A 16,820-nucleotide genomic window follows, 5' to 3' on the forward strand; every position below is an offset into this window, starting at 1 on the left:
CCTCACTCTCCGTCTAAAGTAGAGTTATCCACTCCCAAACTCTCATCCCCTTGCCTCTTACTAATTTTCATAGCACTTCTAAATGCTGTATTGTTTGCTCCTGTTTTATGAAAGAAGAGATTTGGCCTTTTGTTCACTGCTATACTCCCTGCACCTAGAGCAACGCTATTTGTTTTTACTCTTTTTCCTGAATAAAGATGTTTTACTGAAAATATTCCTGGCTAAGACAGCACCTTGGCCAATTAGAAAACCAACTACTAAAAAGTCAGAGGAGGAGAGTACTCACTTTGAGCATGATACTTGCATTTTATTTTTTACTGGAGGTACAAAATGTGTTTGGACTAGCAGCACCACAAGGGTGAGAGCAAAGACCAAAGTTAACACAGCCGTGCATCACACTCCCAAATCGCTCTAGCTCCACCCTCTGCTCAAGAGTCGGTCATTCCCTTACCGTGCCTGTCATCATCACACAAGTCATCTCAGATGAAACACTTAGAGAAAAATCCCCATGCCCAGATTGATTTTTTTCTTAATAACAGCATTATTAAGATGTAATTCACATACCATAAACTTCAGCCTGTGAAAAGCACACAATTCTGTGGCTTTGAGTATATTCACAGAGCTGTGCATCATCACTGTCTAATTTTAGAACATTTCACCACTCCAAAAAGAAACCCCATATCTATTAATAATGACTGCCTCTCTCCCCCCTCTTAATCCCCTAGTAACCACTAATCTGCTTTCAGTTTCTATGGATTTGCCAATTCTGGACATTTCTATAAATAAATCAAATAATAGGTGGCATTTTGTGTCTGGCTTCTGTCAGTTAGCATGTTCTCAAGGTTCATGTATGTTTTGGTGTGTATCAGTACTTCATTTTGTCATATTTTGGAATACTCCATTGCATGAATACCACGTTTATCTATTAATTAACAATATTTGAGTTATTTCTACTTTTTATTTATTTTGGGTAGAGACGCGGTTTCGCTCTGTTGCCCAGGCTGGAGTGCAGTGGCATGATGACAGTCACTGCGTCCTCAAACTCCTAGGCTCAAGAGGTCTTCCAACTTCAGCCTCCCAAAGTGCTGGGACAACTACAGGCACACACTACTGTGCCCAGCTAATTTTTTTTTTTCACATTTTGTAAAGACAGGGTCTTGCTATGTTTCCCATGCTGATCTTGGACTCCTGGCCTCAAGCCATCCTCCTGTCTTGGCCTTCCAAAGTGTTGAGATTATAGGTGTGAGCCACCAAACTCAGACTCACCTTTCTGACTTTCAGGAATTATGCTGCTATGAACATTCCCTTACTGATTTTGAAAGATAATTTTTCTATAAAATTATCTACTTTCAACAGAAATACAACATGAAAACTTTTACTTCTTGTAATTTCTTTTCTTTCTTTCTTTTTTTTTTTTTTTTTTTGAGACAGAACCCAGGCTGGAGTGCAGTGGTAAAATCTCAGCTCACTGCAACCTCTGCCTCTCGGGTTCAAGTGATTCTCCTGCCTCAGCCTCCCAAGTAGCTGAGATTACAGGCATCCACCACCATACCCGCTAATTTTTGTATTTTTAGTAGAGATGGGGTTTCACCATGTTGGCTAGGCTGGTCTTGAACTCCTGACCTCAGGTGATCTGCCAGTCTCGGCCTCCCTAAGTGCTGGGATTACAGGTGCAAGCCACCGCGCCCAGACATAAAGCAATTTCTTGATGCAGGCTTCAGATTTCAAGATTAAAAAGGAGAAATAATTTCTAATAATTATGCTTATTGGGCCGGGCACAGTGGCTCTCATACCTGTAATCCCAGCACTTCAAGAGGCCGAGTAGGGCAGATCACAAGGTCAAGAGTTCCAAACCAGCCTGGCCAACATAGTGAAATATGTTAAAATAGAAAAATCAGCTGGGCATTAGCTCAGCATATGGCCACCAAGAATAAAGACTACATTTCCTCACTATCCTTTAGCTGGTGTGGCCATGAATATTTAGTCGATGAGATTAAGCAGAAGTCTTATATAAACGTTTCTGGGAATCTTCTAGAGCAGTCTGTATATATTCTTTGTCCTTTTTTTGCTTCCCCTAGCTGACTTCCTGGGATTGGGATGCTCCCAATTGGGATGATATGGTCAGAGCCACACATCAGAGAACATTAAGACAAAAGAAGTCTGAGTATTTGAGTATTTGCCACCTGCCCTAGTCCACCTATCTAGACTTTTAGGTTATCTGTCATTCTTTTTTGTGGGGGGTGGGAGAAAGGTGGGTAGAGATGGAGTCTCATTATGTTACACAGGCTGGCCTCAAACTCCTGGCCTAAAGTGATCCTCCCTCCTCAGCCTCCCAAAGCATTGGGATTATAGGCATGAGCCACTGAGCCCAGCCTGTCATCCTAATTTTAATTTATATACTTCCAGTGATTAAGTACTAATCAGGTCACATACGTAGGACCAGGAATCAGAATAGCCCTAGACTTCTCAAAAACAATACTAAAAGCTAGAAAATAGTGATACAATACCTCCAAAATTCTGAGAAAGTGATTTCCAACTTAGAAATCTATACATAGCCAAACTATCACTCAAATACAAAGGTAAGGTATTTCCAGACATATGAATTCTCAGAAAAATGATTTCTAATGCAACCTTTCTCAAGAAGCTCCTGAATGCTGTGCTCCACCAAATGACAGAGAAATCAAGATGGAGGAAGGCATGAGACTCAGGAAACAGGAAATCCAATATCAGAAAGTGGTGAAGAGAATTCCCAGAATGACTGAGACATAAGCTCCAGAATGACCAGCATGTGTACAGCTCTAGATGCCAACTAGTCCAGGTAGAGCAAGAAGACATAAAAAATCAGTCTGGGCATGGTGGCTCATGCTTGTAATCCCAACACTTTGGGAGGCCAAGGTGGGTAGAACACTTAAGGTCAGGAGTTCAAGACCAGCCTGGCCAACATGACAAAAGCCCGTCTCTACTAAAAAATAGAAAAATGAGTGGGATGTGGTAACACACATCTGTAATCCCAGCTACTCAGGAGGCTGAAGCAGGAGAATCCTTTGAACCTGGGAAGTGGAGACTGCAATGAGCTGAGATCACACCACTGCACTCCAGCCTGGGCAACAGAGAAGACTCCATCTCAAAGAAGAAAAAAAAAGAAGAAATCAGGAGAGCTGCTCCCAGATGTGATAATTACATGATGTATATGATCATAGTAAAAAGAGCTTTGGAGCTCTTACACAGACTTTGAAATTATGTGATGAGAAAAAGAACTAAACTAAGATACCCCATGCAATTTTTTTTTTTTTTTTTTAAGCCAGAGTTTCGCTCTTGTTGCCCAGGCTGGAGTTCAATGGTACGATTTTGGCTCACTGCAACCTCCGCCTCCTGGGTTCAAGCAATTCTCCTGCTCCAGCCTCCTGAGTAGCTGGGATTACAGGTGCCTGTCACCACGGCCAGCTTATTTTTTTATTTTTAGTAGAGATGGGGTTTCAACTATGTTGACTAGGCTGGTCTCAAACTCCTGATCTCAGGCGATCCACCCATCTCAGCTTCCCAAAGTGATGGGAATTACAGGCATGAGCCACCACTCCGGGCCTGCAATTGTTAACTCCAGAAAAAATAAGGAGTTATATCAAAACAAACAAATATAGGACCCTAAGTGGCTCAAGCTAGCACAGCCAGAGTAATATAAACTCAGTACTTATTTAACCAAAATCTAGTAATAGGCTAAGAGAATGAAAAAGGTGACGTGGTTTTGGCAAGGATTAAGAATGGGAGAAACAGGCCAGGCACGGTGGCTCATGCCTGTAATCCCAGCACTTTGGGAGGCTCAGGCAGGGATCACTTGAGCCCAAGAGTTCGATACCAGCCTGGGCAACTAACAAAACCTCATCTCTACAAAAAGTATATAAATTAGGCAGGCATGGTGGAATGAGCCTGTAGTCCCAGCTACTCAGGAGGCTGAGGTCAGAGGATTGCTTGAGCCTGGGAGGTCGAGGCTACAAGAAGCAGTGATTGTGCCACTGCACTCCAGCCTGGGCAACACAGTGAGACCCTGACTCAAAAACAAACAAATGAAAAGAAGGGGAAAGACAAAGAGCAGAACATAACGCTTATCTTCCAGAGATAGGCCAACAGAAAATCTAAAATTAGAAAAATAAAACACTTAGTCACATGTTATCTATGAACAGGAGGTTAAAAAGAAAAACTCAAGTAAGAGCTAACAGTATGAAAAGTAGGTGCTTCTGGAAGTGGTAAACAATCACCTCAAGGACTCCTGCCCCTTAGATAAGGACACAGGTTTAGGATGGAGGCCGGAACCAGACAACAGAGAACACCCACCCCACATCCTCTACTCCTACCCCAAGACTAGCAAGTACTGAGAACAGGCAACAGCAGTCTCTTAGTGGGCAGAAGCCAAAGTGTGGAGGGAACCCACTGAGGCACACGAGGCAGGCCTAAGGTTGAGGGCAAAGCAGGAACACAGGCAAAACCTTCCAGTGAATTGGCCGGTGCCCTCTGCAGAGGCAATACTGAATTTGGAAATGGAAGGAAGGTGAAGCCTGAGGTGCAATGGAAGTAACCATAGCAACAACTAATCATAGCGACAGGGATAAAGGATGCTTCAATGGGCTCATCAGTAGCTATAAGAGCACCACTGAGGAATGTTCAGTAAACTTGAAGATAGGTCAGCAGAAATCAGCCAAACTGTAAGAGAAAAGAAAGAGAAAAAAGAAACAAAATTGAGCATCCAATGGCTGTATGATGACATCGGTGTAACAAATGTGTAGTAACTGATGAATTTAGTACAAGGCAGTAGTTTCTCAATCTAAAGAAAAAGATGATGAAAGTCGTATCTGCTACCATTTGTCCATCTAACTTTGCCCGTCGGAATGCTGGGCTCTATTAACTGTTTCCTTAACTCTGCAGGTCAGCCCTCCCACCATTCCCCTCTGAACCTGCCACTCATTACCACAACTGTGCCTCCCTGGCTCCTGATGGTTAAGTGCTGCCTCTCCTGGCTTCTACTGCCTTGGGGTCCAATCATTTTCCCTACACCACCCCTTGCTGTCAGTGAACTTAGGTCCATAGCGGCCTTCTCACAGCAGCCCTAGGCCATGGAGGGGAATTGCCAGGGAGATTCTCAGTGAGGCTGGTGCCTTTCTTACCAGCAATTTCTTCTGCTTTGGTAAATGATGGATCCTCTAGGCCCTTCCACGACATATAATTACCTGGTATATTATCTGAACTTCATACTACATCCAATCTAACATGCCCATTTATTAAAAACTTGTCTTCCAGGTCACGTGCAGTGGCTCACATCTGTAATTCCAACACTTTGGGAGGCTGAGGTGAGCAGATCACAAGGTCAAGAGTTCAAGACCAATCTGGCCAACATGGTGAAACCCTGTCTCTACTAAAAATACAAAAAATAGCTGGGCATGGTGATGGGTGCCTGTAATCCCAGCTAACTCAGGAGGCTGAGGCAGGAGAACCATTTGAACCTAGGAGGCAGAGGTTGCAGTGAGCCAAGATCTCACCATTGCATTCCAGCTTGGATGACAGCATGAGACTCTGTCTCAAAACAAACAAACAAACAAATCTGTCTTTCATGGCATTTCTGGCCTCTTGACATCTCTTAATTGGGACCATTTCTTTTTCCCTGATGCTAGGACCCATCCCAGTACAGCTCAATCTGTACCATCAAAAGAAATCAACAGTGAAAGGCCAGAAGCTGAAGAGTCACCCCATTAAGTCATGATACTGGCCAGGCTCGGTGGTTCACGCCTGTAATCCCAGCATTTTGTGAGGCCGAGGCAGGCAGATCACCTGAGGTCTGGGGTTTGAGACCACCCTGGCCAACATGGTAAATCCCGTCTCTACTAAAAATAAAAAATTAGCCAGGTGTGATGGCACTTGCCTGTAATCCCAACTACTCAGGAGGCTGAGGCAGGAAAATCACTTGAACCCAGGACAGAGGTTGCAGTGAGTTGAGATCTCGCCACTGCACTCCAGCCTGGGTGACAGAACTAGACTCTGTCTCAAAAAAAATAATTTAAAAATAAGTCATGATACCATGTCCAGTTTCTGGACCTGAGTCAACTTTGGACACAGAACTATTTACTGAAGGGGAGGCCAGATCCTCCAGGGAAAGATTCTGCAACAGCAAAGCAAACACTCAGTGTCATGAATGCCCCAGACCATTCCCAAAGGGACCAATGATCATTTACTCAAGTAACTGTACAGCAGGGAAAGGGGAGCACCCAAACGTTTCACAAGCTGTTAGATCTAAGGTCCAAGTTGGCATTGACACCAAGAGATCCGAAGTGTCATGAGGCCCCTGTGTTAGAAAGGGGGCATGCATGGGAGTGAGGTTACAGAGGGTGCCCTAGCCAAGGTCTGGCTCATAGTGCATGCACTGGTTGGGTCCAGAAATACACCTCGTGGTCATTCTCCTAGTCTCTGAATGTGCAATTAGAATAGACACACTTAGTTGTTGGTGCAACCCTCACACTGCCTCCTTGGTCTGTTGTATAACAGCCAAATGGAAGTGGCTGCCCACCTCCAGCCACTGGCCAAGACAAATTAAAACCAATATTCCATATGGGAAGAGATGGCAGGAATCAGTGCCACCTTTAAAAACCTAAGAGAATGCTGGCTGGGTGTGGTGGCTCATGTCTGTAATCCCAGCACTTTGAGGAGGCCAAGGCAGGCGGATCACCTGAGGTCATGAGTTTGAGACCAGCCTGGCCAACGTGGCAAAATCCTGTCTCTACTAAAAATACAAAAATTAGCTGTGTGCGGTGGCAGGCGCCTGTAATCCCAGCTCCTCGGGAGGCTGAGGCAGGAGAATCGCTTGAACCCAGGAAAAGGAGGTTGCAGTGAGTCAAGATTGTGCCATTGCACTCCAGCCTGGGAGACAGAGCAAGACTCTGTCTCAAAAAACAACAACCACCACCACCTAAGAGAATGCAGGGGCCATGGCCCCTATCATATTTCCATTTAATTCACTCATCTGCCACTATAAAACCCAGATGGAATGTGGAGGATGACAGTGAACTTCCACAAACTCAACCAAATAGTGACCTCAATTCCAGCCACTCTTCCACCTTAGGTACATGGTATGCAGTAACTGATAAGGTAAATGTATCTTTTCTATCCCTATTAGGAAAAAAAATCAAAGACAGTTTGCACTCACATGGACAAGAGTATACATACACAACTTGCCTCATGCCATCTGGGAATCTGGCAGGAAATCACACTGGTCCACTTCATCAACGACATTGTCAATCAAGAAAAATGATGAGAAAAGTCTCAATCATTTTAGATTTATTTGCCAAAGTTAAGGAAGCGAGCCCAGGAGACAGGCATCTTTCTCCAAAGATGATTTTTGAGGGCTCCAAATTTAAAGGGGAAAGGGTGGGATATTGAGAAGTACACCATTTTCAGGTAAGTGGAGGGTAGAAAAAAATAGTCATTCATGCCTCTTTCTGGCTCTGTATATCTGCAGTTTCACATAAGATGACATAAAGAAATGGGGCAGAAGAAAAACACAGGGAATCTGCATTCTACATAACACAGACAAAATGGGGCGGGGGAACAATCAATCAGATATGCATTTGTGTCTGGTGGGCTGGGTTGACTGCACGTGTAAAAATAAGCTATAAATTTCCATTGCTCACTAGGAATTTCCTTATGAGCAAAATATGGGGGAAGGCGTGTAGCTTTTCATCTTGTAGCCATCTTCTTTAGGCAAAAGGGGGAGGCAGGTTTGTGTGACCAGTTCCCAGCTTGATTTTTCACTTTGACTAAATGAGTTTGGAGCCCCAACATTTCATTTCCTTTCATAACATCATGCCAAGAGAACCAGGAGAAGAGGAGGCTTCTTCTCCTAGAGGCTAGAATGTTCAAAGCCTTGGTAAGACATATCTGATCCAGAGGTGGGGAGGTACAACTTAGGAAGAAATCAGGGGCTTTTCCATGTCAGTCAATCTTTAGAAGTTCACTGCACTGGGCAATGACAAGACACTTCCTCACAAGTAAAGAATAAATTACTGGCCAGGTGCGGTGGCTCAAGCCTGTAATCCCAGCACTTTGGGAGGCTGAGGTGGGTGGATCACGAGGTCAAGAGATCGAGACCATTCTGGTCAACATGGTGAAACCCCGTCTCTACTAAAAATACAATAAATTAGCTGGGCATGGTGATGCGTGCCTGTAATCCCAGCTACTCAGGAGGCTGAGGCAGGAGAATTGCTTGAACCCAGGAGGTGGAGGTTGCGGTGAGCCAAGATTGCACCATTGCACTCCAGCCTAAGTAACAAGAGCGAAACTCTGCCAAAAAAAAAAAAAAAAAAAAAAAGAATTACTCCATCTCACACTTCCTATAACAGAAGGGAGCACAGTGCCTAGTTGGCTTCAGTAGATTTTGGGGCAGTTTATTCCACACCTAAGGATAATGCTCTGATTCATATGCTAGGAGGCACCAAAGGCTACCTGAATGCTGGGGTCCTTGCATCCAAGGACCAGCAGGCAAGAATAGTCACCATCTTAGCAGAAGTAATTGAACTTGATCAGCAAACAAAGTAGGGTTGTACACAATGGGGACATGGAAGAACAGGTTTAGCATACAGATGAAAAACGTAGGTGTCTCCTGGTATTCTCTTGTCCAATTTTGACGGTAAATGGATGAGAGCAGCAATTCCAGCATAAAAAGGGCATGGTATACACGGTCTCAGAGCTCCAGGGATGAGGGTTTCCAGAGCAGCCTGTATCTGTGACTATCTCAGGGTATAAAGGCCTGGCCTCTCATTCCCAACAGGGACCACTGTGAAGCATCATCTCTTCTGCAAAGCCTTGCACACAGTAGAAAGGCTGAGGCATCACTGGAGACTGCAGCTCTACTTGACTCGTCCACTCCTGCCCACTCCTTCCCCACTCCCCTTCCACAGGTGTGGTGCCACGAGCACTCCATAAACCTGCTGCCCACTCTTCTCTGTTTCAGCTGCCCTGAGAACCAATCTAGAACAAATGACATATATTATTTCAAGGTAGTTGTTTTCCATCAAATGAAACAATAGATGTCAAGTTGTCTGGCCATCACCTGACAGATAGTGGGCCTTTAACAAGTAAACATGAGAGATGATCTCCCAGGAAACCTGAAGCCCAGGATTATACATATTTTCTGTATGTGAGGTGAGAGAGAGAATTTCTAAGACCCAGAATGTAGAAAGCATTTATTTCATTTATTTACTATTTTGGAGACAAGGTCTTGCTCTGTCATCCAACCTGGAGTGTGGTGGTGCCATTTCAGCCCACACACTGCAGCCTCACACTCCTGGGGCTCAAGCAATCCTCCTGCTTCAGCCCCCGGAGTAGCAGGGCCTACAAGCACATGCCCTGCATCCAGCTGATTTTGATTTTCCTAGAGATGAGGGTCTTGGCTGGGCACGGTGGCTCACGCCTATAACCCCAACACTTTGGGAGGCTGAGGCAGGTGGATCACTTGAGCCCAGTAGTTTCAGACCAGCCTGGGCAACATGGTGAAACCCCATCCCTACAAAAAAATACAGAAAATTAGCAGAGTACACTGGTACATGCCTGTGTTTCTAATTCCTGGGAGGCTAAGATGGGAAAATTGCTTGAGCTCTGGAGGTGGGGGTTGCAGTGAGCTGAGATTGTACCACTGCACTCCATCCTGGGTGACAGAGTGAGACCCTGTCTACAGAGAGAGAGAGAGAAAGAGAGAGAGAGATGGGGGGTGGGTCTTGATATGTTGCGCAGGCTGGCCTTGAACTCCTGACTTCAAGGGATCCTCCTTCCTTCATCTCCTGAGTAGCTGGGATTATAGGTATGAGCCACTACACCTGGCTCTGGAAGCATGTGTTCTCAGCTGGGCATGGTGGCTTATGCCTGTGATCCTGGAACTTTTGGAGGCTGGGGTAGGAAGATTGCTTAAAGGTTCGAGACCAGCCTGGGCAACATGGTGAAATCCTGTCTCTAGAAAAGATTTTTTTAAATTAGCCAGGTACAGTGGCACACACCTGTAGTCCCAGGTGGAAGAATCTCTTGCACCCAAGCGTTGAAGGCTGCAGTGAGCTATGGGGGCCCCACTGCACTCCAGCATGGGCAAAAGCATGAGATTGTGTCTCTAAATAAACAAAAATTAATAGAAGCATTCTCAATTCTGCTAAACGGTCAGTGCCACAATACAAATATTTATCATACACACCACATCCCTATTTTAAACTGATTAGAAAAGGCATAAAAACTTCAGAATTCTAACTGCATCTGAAAAATAAAGAACAAATACTAAATACAATATTTTTAAATTCTGGCATTCTGATTTTTACAAACGAACACTAGGGGGCACTAATGTACCAAGAAAAGCCCAAAGGGCCCTCAAAATTTGGGGAGCTGCGTTTTGGAAACACAGTTTCGTTTTTGTTACCCAGCTGGAATGCAATGGCACGATCTCAGCTCACTGTAACCTCCACCTCCCAGGTTCAAGCGATTCTCCTGCCTCAGTCTCCCAACGTGGCTGAGATTACAGCCACCACAATGTCCAGCTAATTTTTTTGTATTTTAGTAGAGACAAGGTTTCACCATGTTGGCCAGGCTGATCTTGAACTCCTGACCTCAGGTAATCCACCCGCCTCGGACTCCAAAAGTGCTGAAATTACAGGCATGAGCCACTGCCCTTCCAGGGAGCTGCATTTTTAAAATATTCCAGAGGATAAGAACTAAAAGTGCTTTATAAAAAACTGAATCCCTTTTCCTTTTTTTTCTTTTTTTTTTTTTTTTTTGAGATGGAGTCTCACTCTGTCACCCAGGCTGCAGTGCAGTGGTGCAATTTTGGCTCTCTGCAACCTCTGCCTCCAGGGTTCTAGCAATTCTCCTGCCTCAGGCTCCTAATTAGCTGGAATTACAAGCACACACCACCACGCCTGGCTAATTTTTGTATTTTAAGTAGAGACAGGGTTTTACCATGTTGGCCAGGCTAGTCTTGAACTCCTGACCTCATGATCCACTCATCTTGGCCTCCCAAAGTGCTGGGATTACAGACGTGAGCCACCCCGCCCAGCCCCAAATCCCTTTTCAACTGAACATTCTACTTACTGAATCACAGCATCATAAGGTATTTTAAAATTATCTTCATGGTAAATGATCACATAGGAATAAGATAAATTGATTCTTTTCATGAGAACAATTAGAAGTTAAACTTTTTGTATAATTCAATCATGCTTAGATACATTTTTAAATGTTCCCTATGTAACACAATCATGTAACTTCAGCTAAATGTTATTTTCTAAGACAAAAGATAACAAAATACAGCAGATCTTCAAAATACATGTTTCTTTCAATATCGTTTCATTGTAACCTTCACAAGAAAAACAAAAAAACTGATTCCTAGAGAGGGCCACTGTGTGTGTGGAGTTCACATGTTCTCCTGGTGTCCATGTGGGTATCTCAGGTACTCTGTTTTCCTCCCACACCCTAAAGATGTGCATGTCAGGTGAACCGGCATATCTGAACTGTCCCAGTGTGAGTGTGGGTGTGTATGTGAGTGGCCCTGGGACAAGATGCATCCTGTCCAGGCCTGGATCCCCCTGTGCTCCCTGAGCTACCAGGATAGGTTCCAGCCACCCTGGCACCTGAACTGGAATAAATGGGCAAATAATTAACTGACTTGTTTTTACTAATCTTTCTAAAAGTATGAATAGCTCACATTTATTTCAATGGTTAGTATTAGACGTGTTTGCTCTTTATTTAGAAGTGTAATTTTATTTTCTTTTTTGACAAAGAGTCTCACTCAGCTGCCCAGGCTGGACTGTGGTGGCGTGATCTCAGCTCACTGCAGCTTCAACTTCCTGGGCTCAAGTGATCCTCCCATCTCAGCTTCCCACATAGCTGGGACTACTGGCACATGCCACCACATCTGGCTAATTTTTATTTTTGTAGATGTGAGGTCTCACTATGCTGCCCAGGCTGGTCTTAAACTCCTGGGCTCAAGCAGTCTGCCTGCCTCAGTGCCCCAAAGTGCTGGGATTACAGGCATGTACTACCACGCCTGGCAGTGATGTTTTCTGTGACTAGAATTATGCGGTGGGAACTCAACTCCTGTTTATATGCATTGGCCTATGATAAAGTTGGTTTCCTTATACATCGTTTACCCAAAAGTTAGTTTCCCAAAATCTACCATTGACATTAAGTGAGGACTTACTGTATATTAAGTGAGGACATACTGATGTTTATGTCAAACTAAGTCTTAGTTCAAAGTTCAAGAAAATAGCAGAAATGGCCAAATCTGCAAAGAGCTGAGCATAGATAAATGAACTTATTTGATCTAGGTAATTATAGAGAGGGAGGTAAAACTTACCTTGTGTTCATGGAGGACACAAAAAACAAGACGTGATAATTCCTTGCTAGCAAGATTAATGCAACTTGGTAGCAGAGTTAAGACATAAACAACAGGCTGGTACAGTGGCTCCCTCCTGTAATCCCAGCACTTTGGGAGGCTGAGGCGGGCAGACGGGCAGATCACTTGAAGGCAGGAGTTCGAGACCAGCCTGGCCAACATGGTGAAACCCTGTCTCTACTAAAAATACAAACTATGGTGGCATACACCTGTAATCCTAGCTACGCAGGAGGATGAGGCAGGAGAATCACTTGAACCTGAGAAGCAGAGATTGCAGTGAGCTGAGATCACACCATTGCATTCCAGCCTGGGCAACAGTAGAAGACTCCATCTCAAAAACAAACAAAAAAAAGACACAGACAAAAATAACACTAATACAAGGTAGAAGATGAATGAAAGTGCTACATATACTGTGCCCAGGAAATATGGAAGAGTATAGTTTCCTTCCAGATACATGTTAGGAAAGAATTTACAGAGATTACATTTGAGCAGCACTTTGAATGGGTAGATCTGGGCCATGTGGAAATAGATGACAATAGAATTTTCTTAGGTACGTAGAAAAGAATGAGAAATACAAGCCTATAAAGGGGAACAGCAAGTAGTTCACATAGCCAAATTAAGCCATCTGCAACTTATATCTGAAACCCCACAAAGTCAAACATAGAAATTATCCACAACCTTTACTGTTTATTATAAAAGGTTATTTTTTCTCAGCTTATGTTAAGACTTCATATCTGGTTCATAAGTATCAATTTATAACAAATAGACGAGAGTCGTATAAAATGTACTAATTCAATCATCCTTAGCACATACGGAATCACTCATGGTAACGTATTAAAAGTTAGTTAAATCTAGTCATTAGAAGAATGAAAAGTGTGAAACAATATAATAATAAATTCATTCTTTAACTCATGATAAATTCACATAAAGCTTCCAACCATGTGATTACGAAATGGCCTTTAGGTATCATGTTGGACTATGGACAATAGTTGGAATAAACAAGAAATACCCTCAATGTCATAGTTAATTTTGCATATTATTTAAATAATCAAAAATCATTCACATGGGGCGATGAAACTTTTAGCTATGAAAAGAGAACTGTTTTCCTGAAAAAATGAGTAAAAAGCTGGACAAAATTATCAAAACGAACCATTTTGTGGCGCTGGAAATCCATTAAAGACACACTGAGAGGCAGTTACTCCAGAGGAACTGCAGGAACTTGGAGTAAGAACACTGGGAGTTTTTAGCTTTCTAGCCACAGGCTACTACTCCTCCCCACTTCCCCAAACAAGTCCGACCAGGGCAGTTTTGCTGCCAGAGGAACTGACTTAAAACAAAAGGCAGTAACCCAGTAAAAGTAGCAAATACAGCAGGAAACAAATGAGAACACTTACGTGCTTGCTAGCATGAGGCTGCTTTTCCATTAACATGTATGAGCTTTCTACTGCTGCTGTAACAAATGACCACAAACTCAGTGCCTTAAAACAACAGAAAATGTGTTACCTCACAGTTTTGTGTTTGAGAAGTCCAGAATGGGTATCCCTGGGAAAAATCAAGGTGTTGCAAGGTCTCTAGGGGAGAATTCATTTCCTTGCTTTTCCAGTTGCTAGAGGCTGTCCACATTCCTTGGCTCACAGTCCCCTTTCCTCACTGTCTAAGACAGAATACATCTTTCTGACATTCCCTCATAGGCACATCTCTCTCTTATTACACTTTCTCTCTCTCTCTCTTTCTTTCTTTTTCTGAGATGTGGACTCACTTGGTTGCCCCAGCCAGAGTACGGTGCTGTGGTGAAATCATGGCTCACTTCAGCCTCAACCTCCCAGGCTCAAGTGATCCTCCAACCTCAGCCTCCCAAGTAGCTGGGACTATAGGTGTGCACCACCACACCTGACTGATTGTTTTCTTTTGGTAGAGATGGGGGGCTCAAGTGTCCTAACCTATCTTAAGGTTAGCTGATTAGCAATCTCAACTTCATCTGCAACTTTAACTTCCCCTTGCTGTGTAACCTAACATACTTACAAGTTTTGGGGATTAGGACGTGAATGTCTTTGGAGGGTCACTATTTGCTTACCACATAGGCAAATGGCAAAACAGCCTAAAACAAGACAACCCTGCAAACGAAGGAACTGGAGGAGTAGGTAAGCTTCCCAGGCACTCAGGCTGCTGGGAAACTCCACACATCTACAGGAGAAATGAGAGGGGGCCTTGCAAAAGTCAGGGCAGAGGAAGAAATGAGAAATGCCTGGACTGTGAAAGCACCCTCCAGCCTCCACACAGATCCATGGGCAGAGCAGAGAAGCCTAAGGGGATTGAGTAATGGAGCCTATTGCTGCCCAAATATGGCTCAGCACTAAGATATGCAGATGCAGGAATGAACCCTAAATACTATGCTGAAAGCCAGGCACGGTTATGCATGCCTATAGTCCCAGCTACTCAAGAGGCTGTGGTAGGAGGATTATTTGAGCTCAGGAGTTCAAGGTCAGCCTAGGTAATCTAGTGAGACTTGTCTCTAAAAGAAACAAACAATTTTTTTTTAATTGTTAAATTTTGGTTTTGTTTTGTTTTGTTTTTAACTGAGCAGAGATATTAGCTCACTCCAGATTCCACAGATTAACGCCAGGCTGGTTAATACATTTAACCAAAGGACTGCAAGATCTGTACGTTGAAAACATCAGGCCAGGAGTGGTAGCTCACGCCTGTAATCCCAGCACTCTACAAGGCAGAGGTGGGTAGGTCACTTCAACCCAAGAGTTCAAGACCAGTCTGGACAACATGGCAAAACCCCATCTCTACAAAAAATACAAAAATTGGTTGGGCATGGTAATCCCAGCACTTTGGGAGGCCGAGGTGGGCAGATCACCTGAGGTCAGGAGTTTGAGACCAGCCTGGCCAACATGGAGAAACCCCATCTCTACTAAGAATACAAAAGTTAGCTGGCATGGTGGCGCATGCCTGTAATCCCACCTACTTTGGAGGCTAAGGCAGGAGAATCGTGTGAACCCAGGAGGTGGAGGTTAGTGAGCTGAGATAGTGCCATCGTACTCCAGCCCAGGCGACAGTGCAAGACTCTGTCTCAGAAAAAATCCATACAAAAATTAGCCAGGCATGGTGGTACGCACCTGTAGTCCCAGCTACACGGGAGGCTGATGTAGGCAGATCGCTTGAGCCTCGAGGCTGCAGAGAGCCGCAGTTGTATCACTGCACTCCAGCCTGGGTGACAGAGTAAGACCCTGTCTCAAAAAAGAAGAAAAAAGAAAAAAAAACTTCAAATATTGCTGAGCAAAATTAAAGAAGATCTAAATAAATGAAGAGGTTTCATGTTCATGGATTAGAGGAATCCATATAGTTAAGATGACAATCCTCCACAAGTTAACCTACAGAGTCAAGACAACACAACAATCCTTATCAAAATTCCAATAGGTGTTTTTACAGAAGTTGACGAGATGATCTCAATACTTATATGAAAATGAGAAGGACTGAGAATACCCAAAATAACTTTTCAAAAAAAGATCATAATTGGAGAACTTACACTGTTTAATATCAAAACTTAATTATTCACACCTGTAATCTCGGCACTTTGGGAATGCCTTATTATAAAGGATATTACAAAGGATACAGATGAAGAGATGCATAGAGCAAGGCATGGGGAAGGGCACACAGCACCCATATCCTCCCTGGGGCATGATCACCCAAGAACCTCCATGTGTTCAGCTACCCAGGAATTCCTAGAAATGAGACGGACAAACACTTGGGCCCAGGAGTTCAAGACCAGCCTGGGCAACATGGAGAAACCCCGTCTCTACTAGAAATACAACAAATTAGCCAGGCATCGTGGCGCACACCTGTAGTCCCAGCTTCTCAGGAGGCTGACATGGGAAGATCTCCTAAGCCTGGGAGGCAGAGGCTGCCGTGAGCCGAGAATGAGCCACTGCCCTGCAGCCTGGGTGACAGAGTGAGACCCTGTCTCAAAAAAAAAGAAAAATCCAGAAATAAACATTTAACTTATGATCAATCGATTTCCAACAAAGGTATCAAGGGAATATAATGCAAAAAGATCGTCTTTTCAATAAAAACTGAACAGAAAACAAAAGGTGGCATATCCTTACAGTGGAATATTATTCGGCCATGAAAAGGACCAAACTACTGATACATGCTACAGCATGGATGAACCTCAACAACATTATGCTAAATTAAAGAAGCCAGACACAAAAGTTTGTATGATACTATCTACAAGAAATGTTTAGGCCAGGTGTGGTGGCTCACACCTGTAATCTCAACACTTTGGGAGGCCAAGGCAGATGGATCATCTGAGGTCAGGAGTTTGAGACCAGCCTGGCCAACATGGTGAAATCCCATCTCTACTAAAAATGCAAAGTTAGCTGGGTATGGTGGTGGGTGCCTGTAATCTCATCTA

General features: G+C 43.8%; 1 protein-coding gene across 13 annotated transcripts in view; it reads right to left on the minus strand.

Annotated features, from left to right (window-relative positions):
• The window catches only part of OSBPL1A (oxysterol binding protein like 1A), a 237,688-nt gene that overhangs the window by 186,865 nt on the left and 34,003 nt on the right, over positions 1 to 16,820 (minus strand). The window contains exons 1-2 of one of the 13 annotated variants that reach the window (XM_035270758.3): positions 15,526 to 15,631; positions 13,798 to 13,850 (exon numbers count right to left, since the gene is read on the minus strand). The exons of 9 other annotated variants lie outside the window; for them this stretch is intronic. In XM_035270758.3, the coding sequence (XP_035126649.1) occupies positions 13,798 to 13,833 (36 nt within the window). In that variant the 5' untranslated portion in view covers positions 13,834 to 13,850; positions 15,526 to 15,631. Of the gene's footprint in view, positions 1 to 12,364; positions 12,711 to 13,797; positions 13,854 to 13,906; positions 14,054 to 15,525; positions 15,632 to 16,820 lie in introns of those variants that run through there. 3 more of the 13 variants (XM_078347901.1, XM_035270757.3, XM_035270756.3) reach the window with 3 other exon arrangements.

The sequence above is a fragment of the Callithrix jacchus genome, chromosome 13 (assembly GCF_049354715.1).
Source record: "Callithrix jacchus isolate 240 chromosome 13, calJac240_pri, whole genome shotgun sequence".
In the NCBI taxonomy this organism is placed as follows: Eukaryota; Metazoa; Chordata; class Mammalia; order Primates; family Cebidae; genus Callithrix; species Callithrix jacchus.